Source organism: Pan paniscus, chromosome 7, assembly GCF_029289425.2.
Source record: "Pan paniscus chromosome 7, NHGRI_mPanPan1-v2.0_pri, whole genome shotgun sequence".
Classification (NCBI taxonomy): Eukaryota; Metazoa; Chordata; class Mammalia; order Primates; family Hominidae; genus Pan; species Pan paniscus.
In genome coordinates this window covers 57518966-57536614 of record NC_073256.2, presented here as the reverse complement: position 1 = coordinate 57536614, position 17649 = coordinate 57518966, and the positions used below count along the sequence as shown (strand labels likewise).

The following is a 17649-nucleotide window of genomic DNA, read 5'->3' as shown; positions in this document are numbered from 1 at the left end:
CCTGTAAACGCTCCTAAATGAGAGACACTTTCTCCCGGCCACGGCGCCGCCTCCGCCGGCCCCCAAACTTTAAGAGGCAGAGCCTGGCATACCTCTCCATATACACACCCGTACATCCCCTACCACCCGCCCCCGTCGGCGCCCCGGAGCCAGGTTCTCCCCCAGGCAATGAGGGGAAGGTCTCTAGCCCTACCCGGAGCAGGAACCTACCTCCTGAAATCCCTAAAACCGACAATGAGGGCAGACTGATAAGAAAGCTCACCCACCCATGGTCAGAAGGTCAGTATTAGGAAAACACATGACCATATTTCAGTATTTCACATGGTTTTATTACAAAACAAGCCACAAAACAGTTTTAGAAAATTTTTGCTACATACCAATTAGGAGATCACATAAAATGAGAAGCGTAACAGTTTCCATGCACTCAGCCTAGCGCTTACAGCGAGTGCACTTCACAGCTGAAACATCACTGCTTTAAAACACAGAATCATGCTACCCCTTCATAAGCAGAGGGGGAGGAGGTCAAACAGTATGTTTTTGCCAAACGTTTGCTTTATCTGAACTCTATCTAGTATGAAGGACTGGCTGCCGCAGGCAATAACACAGAGAGGAAAAGGAACAAAGGAAGAAAAGGGTGCTGGCAGACAAGATTTAACAAACCTGTCCACTTCCGACATTTCGAAAGTTTATAAACAAAGCTCACTTGGGGACACTCAATTTCCAAAATGCTGTGACCTCCACATATGTTATCTAATTTACACTGAAAACAAACCTACTAAATTCCACTCCTCAACTACTGAACCTGCTATTTATTCATGGGGTCCTTTTAGCCCATATAAGAGTATATTTATATTCAGAAATATAAAAGAAAAAAAATTTGCTTCAAGTAGACTAAGAAGCTGGACCTTAAAACTACTTTCTTTCTCGTGGGAGCTGAGTATTCAACTCAGAAATAGATGTATAACTCCAATATTCTGACCTGACATCAATCTCCAAAATGTATGCCTCAATACCCTTATGATGTCTCACTTAACACTAAAGGCCAAATTATTTTTACCAACCATCAGCTGACGTTGAGTAAGCAAGTCTTTTGAAGATTTCAAAAGTAATAGATGGTGGCCAGGCGTGGTGGCTCACACCTATAATCTGAGTACTTTGGGAGGCTGTGAGGCAGGAAGATCACTTGAGCCCAGGAGGTCCAGGCTGCAGTGAGCCATGATCAGGCCACTGCACTCCAGCCTGGGTGACAGAGTGAAACACTGTTTCTAAAAATAAAAATTAAAGAATAATGGATGGCATTATTCAGCCATGGGGAGGACCACCTGAAATACTGTTACACACAGTGGGTCAAGACCACTTCAAAAGCCTTATGAAAATAGCACAACTCAGGCAAGGCTTTTATTCCACAAAGAAAATGCAGTACATTTTTTAGTTCCTTTAAAAAAAAAAAACTCAGATTTACTCCAGAGCCTATGCACTTAGTCACTAATCTATACTGCATCCCCACCCTATTTTTTCCATTTGGTTCAATTTTATACATTTAAAACTAACTGCTTTGGTCAAATACATACCATCTTTGGTTCACATTAAAAGATTATGGTTTAAAACTGGCCAGAAGTTAAGAAATATCAACAAAATAGGAAGTTTGAAATACAATTTAGGAATGGAATGCTTTTAGAGCTTGTTTCATTGAAGATAATAATTTATCTCATATTGAACTACATTAACAATGTTCTGGCTAGGTGCAGTGGCTCACACCTGTAATCCCAACACTTTAGGAGGCCAAGGCAGGAGGATCACTTGGGCCAGGAGTTTGAGACAGCCTGGGCAACATGGCCAGGCTCTGTAGATACAAAAAAATTAAAAATTAGCCAGGCATGGTAGCACAACCCTGTAGTCCTAGCTACTTGGGAAGCTAACATGGGAGGATTGCTTAAGCCCAGAGATTCAAAGTTATGATGAACTATGATCACACCACTGCACTCTAGCCTGGGTAAGAGAGTGAGACCCTGTCTTTTAAAAATTAAAAAAAAAAAATTAAAAACAAGCAATGCTCTAATGTGGAATTCCCAAGTGTTTGCCAATTGACAAGAAGATTTCCATTTGACAGTCTTAGTGTCCTCGTTTCCCTTTATCAGGATAATACCATATGGATTCTATGTATGTTTAATTTGTCACATTCTCAAAAGAGATCTTGCTGAATAAGAAACAAATCAGCTTATTATAATGGCCAATTAATTTAGCAATAGTAACCTATCAGATAATTTTTTTTTCGAGATGGAGTCTTGCTCTGTCGCCCAGGCTGGAGTGCAGTGGCGCGATCTTGGCTCACTGCAAGCTCCGCCTCCCAGGTTCACACCATTCTCCTGCCGCAGCCTCCCAAGTAGCTGGGACTACAGGCGCCTGCCACTGCGCCCGGCTAATTTTTTTTTTTTGTATTTTTAGTAGAGACGGGGTTTCACCGCGGTCTCGATCTCCTGACCTCGTGATCCGCCCACCTCGGCCTCCCAAAGTGCTGGGATTACAGGCGTGAGCCACCTTGCCGGCCTTATCAGATAATTTATTTAAAAGAAAAGAGAGAGAGAGAGATAAATGGGTAGATTTTCACAATGTATACACCAAAAGAGGACATCTTTTCCGTGAGTCAGGGAATATTTAAAGAGATCTCAAAAGTCCCTATTTTCATTAGTTCCACATCACATATTTTGTGCTTTCTTTGAATAGCCAAAAAATTTTCTTGGGGAAAATATGAGAGTAAAACCAGAGCTAAGGAGCTATAAGAATTTGGAATGGCTTCTTGAAATCATGCCGCTCCAAGTATGTCATAACATCGATCACTCAAAAATACATAAGTCCCAAACCAAGAATTTCTGAGGGCAAAAGCACACCAGCGTGTATAGGAAAGGCAGGGGAAGGGATGGAAGGGAGAGAAAGAGGGAACAATGTAGATTTCCTGTTTTATACCAGGAAAACTAGGCCAAACTCAATTTAAATGAATAGCTCCAAAGCAGTGCAGTCAGAAAAAGTTCTCAGTGTGACATAGACTTCAGGGAAACAACACGTCCTGAAAGAAACATGATTCCCCTCAAGCCACAAAGGATTTTCTCATCAAGTGTTTTCACCTCTGCATTAGATTTGGACACAAGAAGAGGAGAGCATTTACTCAGGTAAAAATAGTTCTCTTAGTCTCTTCCTCTAGTTACTAATTTTTAATTTAAAAATACAATTAATTGATCTAGCTGATAAAAGTCACAGACAGAAATAAGCTAAGTTCTCTCTTCCTTTAGGGAACACTGGTGGCAATTCACCATATAAACTGGATGGAAGAATTCTCCCAGGGACACTGGAAATAGCATCTTCTTATCAAATGGAAGGAGGTACGCCCTAAAATTTGGGTGGGACACTCAATTTTCTTTTATATTTTGAGACGGAGTTTCACTCTTGTTGCCCTGACTGGAGTGCAATGGCGCGATCTTGGCTCACTGCAACCTCCACCTCCTGGGTTCAAGTGAATCTCCTGCCTCAGCCTCTGAGTAGCTGGGATTACAGGCCTGCACCACCACGCCCGGCTAATTTTGCATATTTTTTAGTAGAGGCGGGGTTTCACCATGTTGGCCAGGCTGATCTCGAACTCCTGACCTCAGGTGATCCACCCGCCTCAGCCTCCCAAACTACTGGCATTACAGGCGTGAGCCACCATGCCCGCTCAAAACTCAATTTTCTAGGCTCTTTTATCTGAGGAATCTCTGGCCAGCAACTCATAACGTCTAAATCAATGTTTCTATGCCAAGCTTCTATTTCATTAAAAATATATATCTCTCTCTAGATTCTGTTTGTATCTCTTCATGTTAAGTACATGGAAACTCATCCTATTACAGGGTCTGATCATGCAAGCACACAAGGCTTCATTCAAAGGGCAACAGCAAGAAGAAAGAGAAAGCAAGTTTGCAAGGGTACAAAACACATAGCGCTTAAAATTAGACTAATGCTGGCCCATTCCAAAAGAGCTGCGAGGCACCTGGACTGAAAACAAAATGAAAAAACTAAAACAAGGACAAGGAAATAAAACTCGGTCATTGGTGAAACTGGACTTCCAGCCCCCTCTGGAGAGGAGCTGCTAAAACAATCCCTCTCCAGGAAGACCTCAGAATAGTTAGAATAGAATAGGTAGCTTCCTCTCCACTGAGTATGCCTACAGTTCTAACCTAGTGACTTCCCCAAATTAAATACACTGCGTTGATATTACACACACACACACACACACACACACACACACACACAGCCCAGCTGGATGGGCCCCTCCCTCCCAAAGAGCATCCACAGGAATATGAGTGACATAAAGGCCTCTGACTACCCTCCAACAAGGTAGAGAAACTGAGTCACAGCCTCCTTCTCTCAAGTCCTCCCTCCCTCCCTCCCTCCCACGGCACTGTGCTCCATCACACATCAGAGGTCCGTATGTTTTCATCATCAAGGTTGAACATAAACGGCTTCTCCTTGGGGTGCTGGGGCTCCGATCTGTGCCTTATCCGGGAGCTGGGCAGCACCCCAGGAGCGCTGCCCTCCCCAGGACGAGGCGTGAACAAAGAGTCCTCTGAAGTCTCTCCAGGTGGAAGCAGCTTCTCCCCAGCCTGGGGGACAGGTGTCCAGGGCTGCCAGGAGGAGGCCACAGAGGGGGCTTTGCAGAGGGCTTTCTTTTCCTCCAAAGGTGGCCGCCCCCTGCACAGGATAGAGTTGGGCCCACTTGAAAGGCTGGAGCTTCCAGGTCGGGTCAAAGAAATGGATCTAGAAAAGGACGTTTCCTGTAAAAATAAAAGGAAGAAAAAGACAAAAGAAAGTTAGGGCTTTTCAGACAATGTTTATCACAGAGTCCCAGAAAGAGTACCCAACCAGGATCACCACCTCATAAGTCCAAGGATGCTTGCCTACAAAAATGAAATACAGTCAACAGGATTCACTCCAAATGTGTCAAGGTCAGCCTGGCAGTGAAACTTGCCGGACATATCAGAAATTCTGTTTCTCGGCCGGGCGTGGTGGCTCATGCCTGAAATCCCAGCACTTTGGGAGCCCGAGGCAAGTGGATCACCTGAGGTCAGGAGTTTGAGATCAGCCTAGCCAACATGGTGAAACCCCATTTCTACTAAAAATACAAAAAAATCAGCTGGGCGTGGTGGCACGTGCCTGTAATCCCAGCTACTTGGGAGGCTGAGGCAGGAGAATCACTTGAACCCGGGAGGCGGAGGTTGCAGTAAGCTGAGATCGTGCCACTGCACTCCAGTCTGGGCGACAGAGTGAGACTCCGTCTCAAAAAAAAAAAAAAAAGAAATTCCATTTCTCTATCTAACCCTACCTCACCTCCTTCCACAACCAAACAGAGAAAAATAAAAATGTGTACCCAAATTAGTAGAATGAGAAAAACAAGCAAGACAGCCTGGGGCTTCAGCTGCATCTCGGGACCGGGCTGCTTGCCTACATCACCAAATAAAACATGCCTGCTTGAGAGGAATTCATCTCTGAGTTGACACTGTGCAACAGAAAGGAAGTGACTTACTCTGGGGTGGCACTTGAGGGCCTGGACAGCTGCGCCAATCTCCTTAATCCAGCTGTGCATGTCTTCTGGACTGTCTGCCTGCAAAACATCCATGGCTCTTACCAAGAAATTTTAGGCACTATGATTTCAGCTTCCAAGTCTCTGACTCAATATTCAGTTTATAAAATTACACCATTAGGGGTAGAAAGCATCCCAGAAATCATCTAGTCCAGTAGCTTTCAGACTTTTAAGGACATGTTTTCCCTGCAATATCTTATTTGACACCCAATAAATAAAACCGCTCAAAGTGGAGCTGCTCTGAAATGAGGCACAGGCTGTGAGGAAGGGGAAAGTTTAAGACCCCATCCCCTGCTGAAGTCCGTCACCCCCTCCAGAAAACAACTGATCCAGTCTAGCCTCCTAGTTTTATAAAAAAGGAAAATGAGGCCCAGAAAGCCAAAGCCCAAGGTTTATGGCTGGTAGAGATTCAAGTTCTCCTCACTCTCAACATAGTTGCCTTTCCACTGTAACTATCTGAACAGAATAATCCCACTTTCAATTCCAGCCCTATTAAAGCCAAATCCCACTGTAAATCCTCTAAGATATGTATTGCCTTCAGAAATGGGGCTTTTCTCAGAATACAAGCTACTGGGTCTGCTTTGAAATTTACAAGGAACTCAAATAACTCAACAACAACAACGAAACCATAAATCATCCCATTAAAAAGTGTAGGCCAAGCGTGGTGGCTCATGCCTGTAATCTCAGCACTTGGGAGGTCGAGGCGGGCGGATTGCCTGAGCTCAGGAGTTCACGACCAGCCTGGGCAACATGGTGAAACCCCATCTCTACTAAAATACAAAAAATTAGCCAGGAGTGGTGGCGTGCGCCCGTAGTCCCAGCTATTTGGGAGGCTGAGGCAGGAGAATTGCTTGAACCCGGGAGGCAGAGGTTGCAATGAGCCGAGATCACACCACTGCACTCCAGTCTGGGTGACAGAGTGAGACTCTGTCTCAAAAAAAAAAAAAAAAAAGTGAGCAAAGGACATGAATAGTTTTCAAAACAAGACATACAAGTGGCCAAGAAGCATATGAAAAAATGTTCAATATCCCTAATCATTGGAGAAATGCAAATTAAAATCATCTCATACCAGTCAGAATAGCTATTATTAGGACAAAAAACAGATTCTGACAAGGATGTGGGGAAAAGGGACTGCTTATACACTGCTGAAAGGCATGTAAATTAGTACAACCTTTATGGAAAGGAGTAGAGAGATTTCTCAAAGAACTAAAAATAGAACTACCATTCAGGTCAGCAATCCCAATAGCGGGTGTCTCTCCAAAGGAAAAGAAATCATTATATCTTCACATGTGCCCCCAAACCTAAAATAAAACTTTAAAAATTTTTAAAAGAAATCATTATATCAAAAAGATACCTGCACCCTTGTGTTTATTGCAGCAATATTCACAATAGTAAGGTCATGGAACCAACCTAAGTGTCCACCAACAGAGGACTGGATAAAGAAAATGTGGTGTCCATATGTATAATGGAATACTACTCATCTATAAAAATGAATGAAATCGTGTCTTTTGCAGAAATATAGATGAAACTATTATCTTAAGTGAAACAACTCAGACACAGAAAGTCAAATACCACATATTCTCACTTATAACTGGGAGCTAAATAATGTGTACACATGGACATAGGGTGTGAAATAATTGTCACTGGAGACATGGAAGGGAGGGAGGGTGGGAGGCGGGTGAGGGATGAGAAATTACTTGATGCGTACGATGCACAATACTCAGGTGATGGTTACAGCAAAAGCCCAGACTTCACCAAAAGGCAATATATTCATGTAACAAAACCGCACTTGTACCCCTTAAATTTATACAAAAAAAAAAAAAGAGTTGTGACTTTGCTATTGTGAATAAAACTTTTTTAAAAATTTAAAGAGTTGTGGGACTCGGAGCACCAAGCTTCACAGTATGTGAAGGATGAAGCCGAGTTACTTATTTCCTCCCAGAAACAACCTATAAACCCCAGAAGGGGGCAGCAGCGGCTCTATGAAAAAAGGGAGGAAACTCCAGCGGCCTCGCTACTGCCGGTGGAGCCTGTCAGTGCCCTCCAGCTTTATAGGGGTTGAGTTCAAGTGAACAGAGCAAACGCTGGCTAAGGGCCCCACCCGGTGTTACATGCTGCATCAGGTGCCAGACACAGCGATGGGACCAGGCAGAATCTCCAGAAATATGCATGTTAGCCTTCCTCTGTCTCCAGCATCATCCCCTAACAGTCCCACCAAAACACACACGCGTGCATTGGTGTGCACATGCAGATGTATGTGCCACCACCACACACTAGCCCCCAAAGGTCTCCACATCCCCCCTCATCCCCCCATCCCCAAAGTGACCCCTCCTCTTTGCATTCTATCAGGAAAAGACAGTAAAACAACAATTCTCAAACCTGCATCCCTACCCCTTCCTGTCACCCCAAAACAAACCCTCCTTGGTTAGATGTGTGCACCTACAAGGAAAACCGTTCAGGTCCTGGTGCACGAGGGCAAAAAGGGTGTAGTGACAAGTGGCCAAAGTGAACACCTCTCTAACGTGTGCTCTGCCTGCAAACTTACTAGCGCTGTCTCCCCGCTTGACTTTTTCCAGTTATTTGACAATCTGGTGGTTTCCCAAGAAAAAGACAAACCCATCCTTTGTCCAAAAAGATCACCAGGATAAGGACTCCAAGATCCTTCCAGAAGGTTCTTTACAAATATCAGGGCTGGCCTGTTCCACAAGCTTAATTATTGAGGGAATTAAATGACCTCAATTAGGAAAAACTATTGAAACAGGGCCGAACGCACAGAATGGGCTCTGTAAGTAGCAGATATTATTGTTGTTTTCACCGGTATTATATGATATGTGACAAAAAAATGAAGCCTTAAACGCCACCATTTACAGATAAGCGCATTGCCCTCTCCATAATAAGACCTTTTCTCAGTTTCCTCATCCTCAAACTGCAGCTAACTCCTACCTCAAAGATCAAATCATCAAGTTCAAATAAGATCATGTATTTGGAGGTTAAAAAAAAAGGTTATTTTGAATTTGAATGAGATGGAGGTCATCATCCATTAGGAGAAAAGCATTTATTAAGAGATTTTCCTCCTAGGGGAACAAAAGATGATTTGGTAGGAGGCATATGAGCTGAGGGAGAAAGTCTCCTATGTCACATAGGAGATCTGACATTTTCATTAAACAGACAGGAACATCCCCAGGATGACAATCCGATAATCAGTTTCCAGGGGTGTTAAGCTATCTCCATGCTCCTTCCAGCAGTCTACTGAAATGCTCTCCGTCATGTCAAATGCTACCCCCACAGGCCACAGGCCACCTGCCTGACTGCGCTTTGAAGTACTGCCTCCCCACAAACTCCTTCTCCAGGAACTGTCACACAGGAAACCTAGGTGTCTTCACCCAGCCTCTGCTTAGCAAGAAATCACAGAATCACAGAAAACTAGGACTATCCTGATTTAGATGGGCACTCAAGTACAAGAATCAAAATACCACTATTATTCTTGGATGACTACCTAATACAATTTGTTATTTTTTCCCCGTTTTCCTTTTTGCAAGTAGTAAGGGCTCATTAAAGACAATATAGATAATAAATGTAGAAAAATAAAAAATTAAAATCGGCTGGATACTGTGGTTCAAGCCTGTAATCCCACAATGTTAGGAGGCTAAAGTTTAGAATGTGGGAAGATGGCTTAAGCCCAGGAGTTCGAGACCAGCATGGGCAACAGAGCAAGACCTCTTCTCCCTAACCTTTGCAAAAAAAAAAAAAAAAAAAAAAAAAAAAAAAAAAGGGAAGTAACAAGAAAAAATAAAATAAAATCACTTTAAAACCTCACAAAATTCTAAAATAACAATTGAGAGCAAATCCAGTCTTTTTGCTATTCATTTCTGTTTTCCAAAATACAAAGATACATTATATCTTGATTTTTTTTTTCAGTTAACAATAGAAGGATTTTTCCATGTCACCAGACGTCTTTGTAAGCATTTTCAGGGGATCCAAGTAGACATACTATGGTTCACCCACCTAGTCCTCTAAAACAGTGGTCATCAACCTTTTCAGCATAGGGATCGGTTTTGTGGAAGACAATTTTTCCATGAACTTGGAAGGGTAAAGGGAGGGGGATGACGGGTGGTTTGGGGATGAAACTGTTCCACCTCAGATCATCAGGCATTACATTCTCATAGGAAGCGCACAACCTAGATCCCTCACATGCCCAGTTCACAATAGGGTTCGCAGCCCTATGAGAATTTAATGCCGCTGCCGATCCGACAGGAGGTGGAACTCAGGCGATAATGTTTGCTCTCCCACTGCTCACCTCCTACTGTGTGGTCAGGTTCCTAACAGGCCATGGACCAGTACCAGTCCACAGCTTGGGGTTGGGGATCCCTGCTCTAAAATATTTTTTGAATATTCCCTATTCTCCTCATATGAATAATGCTGCTACTCACATCTTTGGGGATAAAGCTTTTTTCATATTTAGGAATATTTAGGAATCCTCAGCTCCCAAGGCAATTACTAAATTAAAGAATTCACACCCTTTTAAATCTCTTCTTACATCTGGCCAGAGAGATTTCTGGCCAATAATATAAATTTCATTTGCCAACATTTTTGTTACATGCACCCTTGCTAGAATTAAATATTATAATTTTTAAAATCTTTGCTAATATGATAGGTAAAATAATTAAATCTCTTTCTTAAAACACTTAGTAATTTAGTGAAGACGGAAATTGTTTACTAGTTATATTTCTTCCCTAATTCTCTAATTCCTTCTTAAGAACATTTTTCGGTCAGATAACCTAGATAGTAACTCAGCCATGAAGATAAATGCTACCCCCTAATAAATGTTATTTTAAAATACTGCTCAAAAAGAAAATCAGATATTGCAATTAATTCCATATGAGAAGAAACAATATTATTTTATTGAGATCACAATTACAATCTTTTATTTTTAAATTTTTTTTGGAGCAGGGTATTCCTGGCCTCAAGCAATCCTCCTGCCTCAGCCTCCCAAAGTGCTGGGATTACAGGCATGAGCCACCAGGCCTGGCCTATAATCTCTCCTAGTAGTTTTAAGAACTGGGATTCATGAGAAACAAAAACTCAATGAAACTCCAAAATTGTATGCAAAAATTATGGTTATGTACATATCTATTTTTACGGAAAGCCTGTGCTTAGCTTTCATCAAAATCGTAAAACCACATCACAAAGTAGCTTCATGAAACAGAGGTTTAAAAAAAAATGTAGCTGAAGTCTACCCACCCATGATGAATTACTATGAGACTAAAAACATACTTTAAACTCAGTAAAACAAAAAAGGAAGTGCCAAGGTCATAGCTTCGTCTCTTCCTGGTGTGCTTATGTGTGTGCACCTGTTTCTGGTGCTCGGTTCAAAAGAAAAAGTAGGGCTTCTGTCCTTGAGGGCAGTTTTTGAGATGAGTAGGACAGACAGTATTAAAATGAATCGTTGCAGCCTGCAGTTTTATTGCAGTCCAGTGAGCTTCTATTGACTATCTAACATAAGCCCAGCACTATAATAGATACAATGGTTTGAAGCAATGAATTCTAGAGGCCATAAAGGCTTCCATATCTACTTCTGGTTACTGCCATTGCCACTATCCAAAATTTTTAGGCAACTCCTCCTTCATTCTGTTCTCCACCTCTGCAGCCCTCCTTTCCCAAGAACTAGTGCCATCTCTAGACACAGCCCTGCCACATATGATTGTGTAGATTGCACACTACATAGTTCTAGGTGACATCATTCACCCTGTAGTCTAAATTAAACAGTAAGTATCCAAAGAGCTCTAATGCAACACTCTGCAACTCACTTGAGTCCACTTATTGCTACTCTTGTCCTGACATAGCACCCTAGTTCTAACAACTGGGCTTATGCCAAGCTAAGACCAGTTTGCGCCACATTTCTCATTTCAAATAACTAATTTCCCTCTTGATAAACTGCCTAATTCCCTTGACCTTCTATGAATGGGAAATGGGGAAATGGTTACCTCTGCTTGCCTGGTAGCTCAAGAATTGAAATGTGATTTTGAACTTTTGCCCAGAACTGAGAACTGTTTACCTGCTGACAAGCTTGCTGAAATCACTGGCCTTTCTACCTGCTTAGGTACCTGGTTATTTCCAGATCTTGGATTTTTGGTCACCATGATCCATTTGCCAAGACACCCGATTACCCCAAGTTGGTCTTCTCCAACAGAGTCAGACTTCCCTGGTTGTCTGTGACCACACCCTCTATATCATGGGTTCTGGACCAGGCTGCTCTTATTTTTTTCTTTTCTTTTGGTTTACTTTTGCTTGTTTTTAGAGACAGGGGTCTCACTGGGTTGCCGAGGCTGGTGTCGCACTCCTGGGCTCCAACAATCCTTCCACTTTGGCCTCCCAAAGTGCTGGGATTAGAGGTGTGAGCCACTGCACCCGGCCTGGACCAGGCTGCTCGCAAACAACCCAAGTTGGCAAGTCTTGCTCCAGCACCTGGTGCTTCCCAGTTGGTTCCATAATTCACTGGATTTATTATGATCTTGCACAAATAATTTACCTTCAAAGCCTTCTTTTTCCTGTGTGTAAACTGGAGATAATTTCAGAGACGGCTGAGATTTAAGTGATAAACTTATACTACTTATAGTACTTATACTACAAAGTGATAAACTTTAACTTATACTACCTGTAAGTTGTTTAGCACTATGCCTGGGACATCTAGGTGTCCAAAAAATGGTAGCTTTTCTTAACAGAAAAGACTACTACAGTGTGAGAAATCACAGGGTACAAATTATACGTAAATATGACATCTTAGTTAAACAGTTAAACGACCAAAATCTAAGTGGTTAGAATCTAACCCAAGTCTTTCTCTTCTGTCTAGGGAGTCTTCTCCACCATGATCTGCCCTGCTCTTTGGTCTAGCTCTCTTAGATACTCAGGATGAACGGTTCTTTCTGGCAGATTTACTGAGCATAACCTTGGGGAGCAGGTCAGAAGGACACTTTGGCATGGTGGGTAAAACTGCCAGCACCTTAGCACCAAGCTCTACCAGTAGTCATATTCTTTCATCTTTTGTGTAAAACACAATTTATTTATTTATTTAATTTTTTGAGACAGAGTCTCACTCAGTCTCCCAGGCTGGAGTGCAGTGGTGTGATCTCGGCTCACTGCAACCTCTGCCTCCTGGGTTCAAGAGATTCTCCTGCCTCAGCCTACCGAGTAGCTGGGATTACAGGTGCGCACCACCACACCCCGCTAATTTTTGTATTTTTAATAGAGACAGGGTTTCACTATGTTGGCCAGGCTGATCTCGAACTCCTGACCTCAGGTGATCCCCTGCCTTGGCCTCCCAAAGTCCCAGGATTATAGGCGTGAGCCACCTTGCCTGGCCTAAAACACAATTTTTACTTAGAACAAATGACTGACATACAAACTGTCAGTCAAACTTATTCCGAGTTAGGTATTTGGTAGATTTTTATCCCCAAAATGAGTAAGCTTTGAGCTTTCAAAGCAAAAACTAGAATTTCAAAAAAACTTCTGGCTACCTCCATGAGCTTAATAGTTTTCTACACTCAAAGACTGTTAATGATATTAGTGGTGATATCTTAATGATGTGATTTTGGATAGTACATAATAAAATGTGTCAACATTTTGAATATCTGCATACCTCAGTGAGACCATTGTTTTCCAAATGACCAATGCATACTGTTAAAAACCATGCATGGATAAAAAGTATCTATTCAAAGTGCAAAATTGACCAATGGATTTTAATGTAAGAGTATAAAAATTTCTTGATATGGCTTCAGATTGTACATTGTACCTAAACATTAAGAAATTAACATTTGTCAAGTTTTGGTATAGAATCAAAGAATATCCACAATTATCTAAAAAGGCTATTAAAATATTCCTTTTTTCCAAATACACATCTGTGTGAGGCAAGATTTTCTCCATATTCTTCAATCAAAACAACATACGGCCACAGATAGAATGCAGAAGCAGATAGGAGAATCCTGTTGTCTTCTATTATGCCAGCCATTAAAGATAGATGTGCAAAACTGTAAAAACAATACTATTCTTGCTATTTTTTAGAAATATGTTTTTTTCACAAAATCTGTTTTATTAACTTATAATGAGTTTATGATTGCTCTTTTTTTTTTTTTGAGACAAGGTCTTTAAAGGGTCTTGATTTGTCACCCAGGTCGGAGTGCAGTGGCGAGATCATAGCTCACTGCACCTTCAAACTCCAGGGCTCAAACTATCCTCCTGCCTCAGCCTCCCAAGTAGCTGGGACGACAGGTGCATCCCATGGTGCCCAGCTTTATAGTTGCTATTTTTAATGAATTGATAAATATTTTAAGTGATTTTTAATCTATCCTATTCTCTTTCCACTGTTTTTTGAGTTAGGTGCTGTAAACAGATTTGTCCTCCCTCTCGTTTATTTATTCAGTGTGACGCTAGTGTTCTCTTATCCCAGAAATGTGGGAAGCAGAAGGCAATGGAAGATGGGGTGATTAGAATCTTCTGGTAAATGTGCATACACTCATGTAGATTATCTTTGGAACATTTTTTGGTTGGGTTTCGTGTTTCCCAAATTGCTGTCTTTAGTCCAAAGCTCTCTCCTGAACTCAACCAGCACAATCATTCCCTTAGCAAATATTTATTTAGTGTCAGCAACATGCCAAGCAGTGTGTATCCAATGGTCTTCATAGCACATCTCCTTGGATGTCCAGCAGGCACTGTAAACTCTGAACCACCCATGCTAACCTTGTGTTTCCTCTCAACAGCTCCTCCTCCCATGCTCCTGTTACAATGACTGGTGCTATGAGCCACCCTGAGGCTCCAGCCAAACATCCGGGCATACCTGTCCTCTCTCCCTTCATCCGACTGACTCTCAAGTCCTGGAAAATATACCTTTTTAATATCTCTCAAATTTTCCACTTTTCTCCATCTACCCTCATTCAGGCTTCCTTTATCCCTCACTAAATTATTAACAACAGCCTTCAAACTGTTCTCTCTCATCCTATCTTAGCCTTTTCTCTTCTGTCCTCCACACTGCACAGGGCCAGGCAATCCTTGACAGCATGTCATCAAAAGGGCTGGGGTTGAAGATCATCATCTCCATTTCACAGATGAGGAAAACAGGTTCTGAAGTTAAATAACTTGCCCAAGTGGTATTTTTTAATGGCAAGGCGAATCAGATCAAGCCCTTTGTTTAACCTCTAAGGGCATTAATTCTAAGGATAAAATACAAGCTCTTCAATAAGGCATATGAGGGTCCTCCGTGCCTAACTGTCCAGCCTCCTTTTGGCCCTTTGCTCCTTTTATTACCAGGCTTTAAAAAAATACCTCCTATTTCCTTTGCCTGGGCCACTTTCCCCCCCAACAGACTGAGCTTAGCTGTATCTTTCTTCAGAATCCCTCCCCAACTCCCTAAGACTGGGTGAGGCGACCTGCTTATGGTTCACGTTTCAGTCTAATGGCAGTAGCACTTATCACACCATTTTTTTTTAATTTTGTATTCCCCTACCCGCTTCAGGGAGGACCTGTAATACATTTCGATTACTGTCACGTTCTGCATTTCCTGCTAGGATCACTTGACCTCCTAAATTTTTTTCTCAATTTGCATACATTAGGTCAATTCTTCGTGCTGTCAAGTTCTTCATCACACGCCCACCATCACAGTGTCATACGGAATCGTTTCACTGTCTGCAAACTCCCCTGTGCTCCATCTCCCCCAGCACTCCCTCCCCTGCGCCATGCCACAGTTTAACTGCCTATGGACTTGACGAGCTCTCTCTCTCTCTTGGGTTCAGGATCTGTTCTGTTTAACCTGGTGTCCCCAGTCTGAGACAAAATGCCCAGCACTCTGAGGATACTCTACAAATATCTGTTGAATGCAAGAACTACAAACTTGTAGAGCAATCTACAGGTTAAACCTTGTCCCTGAGTGGCAGTGTTGCTGGTGAATTAGTAGCTCCGATGCCCATGGCAGCCCTTTCCACAGCTCCAGTTCACTCCCAAGCCCCCACTCTGCTGTCTCTTCCTGGATGGTATGTGCTTGTCCAAATGGATATAGCCCCGAGATGACTAAGTTACTCAAACACGTGCTGGGCTCGGCGGAAGGAGTTGTGACAGGAATTGCTGCCCAAGAAATGGGAAAGTGGACCAGCTCCTTGGGGAAGGGAGGTTGCTTAACAGGGAGTGACACTCGAGGCCCAGAAGAAAGGGCAGCGGGAGCTTGAAAAGCTTTAGTTGGGAAACCCCACCTTTAAACCAACCTGCTTACTTGTCAGTTTTTTATTTCTGTTCTTTTTTTTTCCCTTTTTTTTGAGACAAAGTCTCGCTCTGTCACCCAGGCTGGAGTGCAGTGGTATGATCTCAGCTCACTGCAACCTCTGCCTCCCGGGTTCAAGCAATTCTCCTGCCTCAGCCTCCCAAGCACCTGGGATTACAGACACCACCATGTCCAGCTAATTTTTTTGTATTTTTATAAAGATGGGGTTTTCACCATGTTGACCAGGCTGGTCTCAAACTCCTGACCTCAAGTGATCCGCCCACCTCAGCCTCCCAAAATGCTGAGATTCCAGGCATGAGCCACCGCTCCTGGCCAAGTGTCAGTTTCAATACTAAAAGTCCAGCATCACCACGGGGCTGCGAATCAAGGCACTCTGTGTGCACTGCTAGGCAGGCTGGGTTAGGACTTGGCCCTGAAAGTCTAGTCCCTGCTTGGAAATCTGCCTTTCTAGTTCCTATGACTTTAGAAGGAGTTGGGAGAACTCCAGAGCTGTGGGTGGAGGGGAGAAGCTCCTGATAAGTGAACCATCAGAGCCTGAACAATGGCTTCCTCTGTGCAGCTGGGCTCTGCACCTGGTGCCTGCACAGGGCCCTCTGTGCTTTTGTCCTTCCGCACACAGTGATGTCCACACACAGACGAGACTTATAAATACCCTCCAAAGGAGAAGTGAAATCATTGACCAGTTCTCCTTTTCTCTGCTTAGCTGGAGCCCAGCAGCTGAGAGCAACTGGTACACACTCACATTCCTCAGTAGAGCGGCTCAACCTGCTTTCATTATTTTATGGTTGGGAAGCTTTTGGCAGACATCCTGTTTAGGATGAAATGGGACTCAGACTGACTCTCAGGGGCTAAATTTACTGCCTAGAAACTTCAAGCAAATGAAAAGAGAAAGCAAAGGAAAGGACACGGCCTATGAGGGCACCATTCACAGAAACAGAATGCTGGAGTCTTCTGGAAGGGAGCATTTTACCTGTACGTAGAAGGTCCTGGAGCTTGTTATTATTTCAAACAGGTTGTCCCTCATTAAGAGATCACTAGACAGAGAAAGAGAAAGAACGTTATGGTGTGCTGACATACTCAGAGAGGACTCGATATGTCCTAAGACCCCAGTGCCCTCTACCATAAAAAAGGAAGATGGGTGGGGAGTGGTTCCAAGCCATTCTTCCTTCAGCTCCTGCCTTGAAAAACACTCCAGGGGTTTCCTCTAGCTTCATTTCCTAGAGGGTCTCAGGAGGCTTTGCCATCCAGATGGACCCTCCCCAGGCCCCTCTCCCACCAGCAGTTCTAATAAGCTCCTTTCCCTCCAAAACCTCCTGCCTAATATCCAACCCCACCACCACCATCTCCTACAGTTTCCTTCCTTCCTGCCTCCCTCCTTCCCTCTAAGGTGTATGAAGTGCTTTGTGGGAAGCACCGTTTCGGGTGCTTTTTTGTAGATTATTTCATCTAATCTTCACAACAGCCCCGGGGGGCACTTAAGACTTCCCCCATTTTACAGATGAGGAAACTCAGACCCACACTCAGGATCAGAGCTTAAATGACTCCTCCAAGTTGCTGGAGATTTGGAACCTAGGTCTGACTCCAGAGTCTCTGCTTTATTTATTTATTTTTTTGAGACAGGGTCTCACTCTGTTGCCCAGGCTGGGGTACAGTGGTACAATCATGGCTCACTGGGGCTACAGGCACATGCCACCACTCCTGGCTAATTTTTGTATTTGTCATAGAGACAGGGTGTTTCCATGTTGCTCAGGCTGGTCTTGAACTCCTGAGCTCAAGC

At 43.1% G+C, this 17649-nt stretch overlaps 1 protein-coding gene across 6 annotated transcripts in view; it reads right to left on the bottom strand.

Annotated features, from left to right (window-relative positions):
• Positions 1 to 307: 307 nt before the first annotated feature.
• PLEKHA2 (pleckstrin homology domain containing A2) overlaps positions 308 to 17649 on the bottom strand; it is a 73217-nt gene continuing 55875 nt past the window's right edge. For all 6 annotated transcript variants that reach the window (XM_034965978.3, XM_034965979.3, XM_034965976.3 and 3 more), the window contains 3 exons: positions 16843 to 16906; positions 5552 to 5629; positions 308 to 4802 (listed from right to left, as the gene is read on the bottom strand). In XM_034965978.3, coding sequence (XP_034821869.1) covers positions 4440 to 4802; positions 5552 to 5629; positions 16843 to 16906 — 505 coding nt within the window. In that variant the 3' untranslated portion in view covers positions 308 to 4439. The remainder of the gene's footprint in view (positions 4803 to 5551; positions 5630 to 16842; positions 16907 to 17649) is intronic.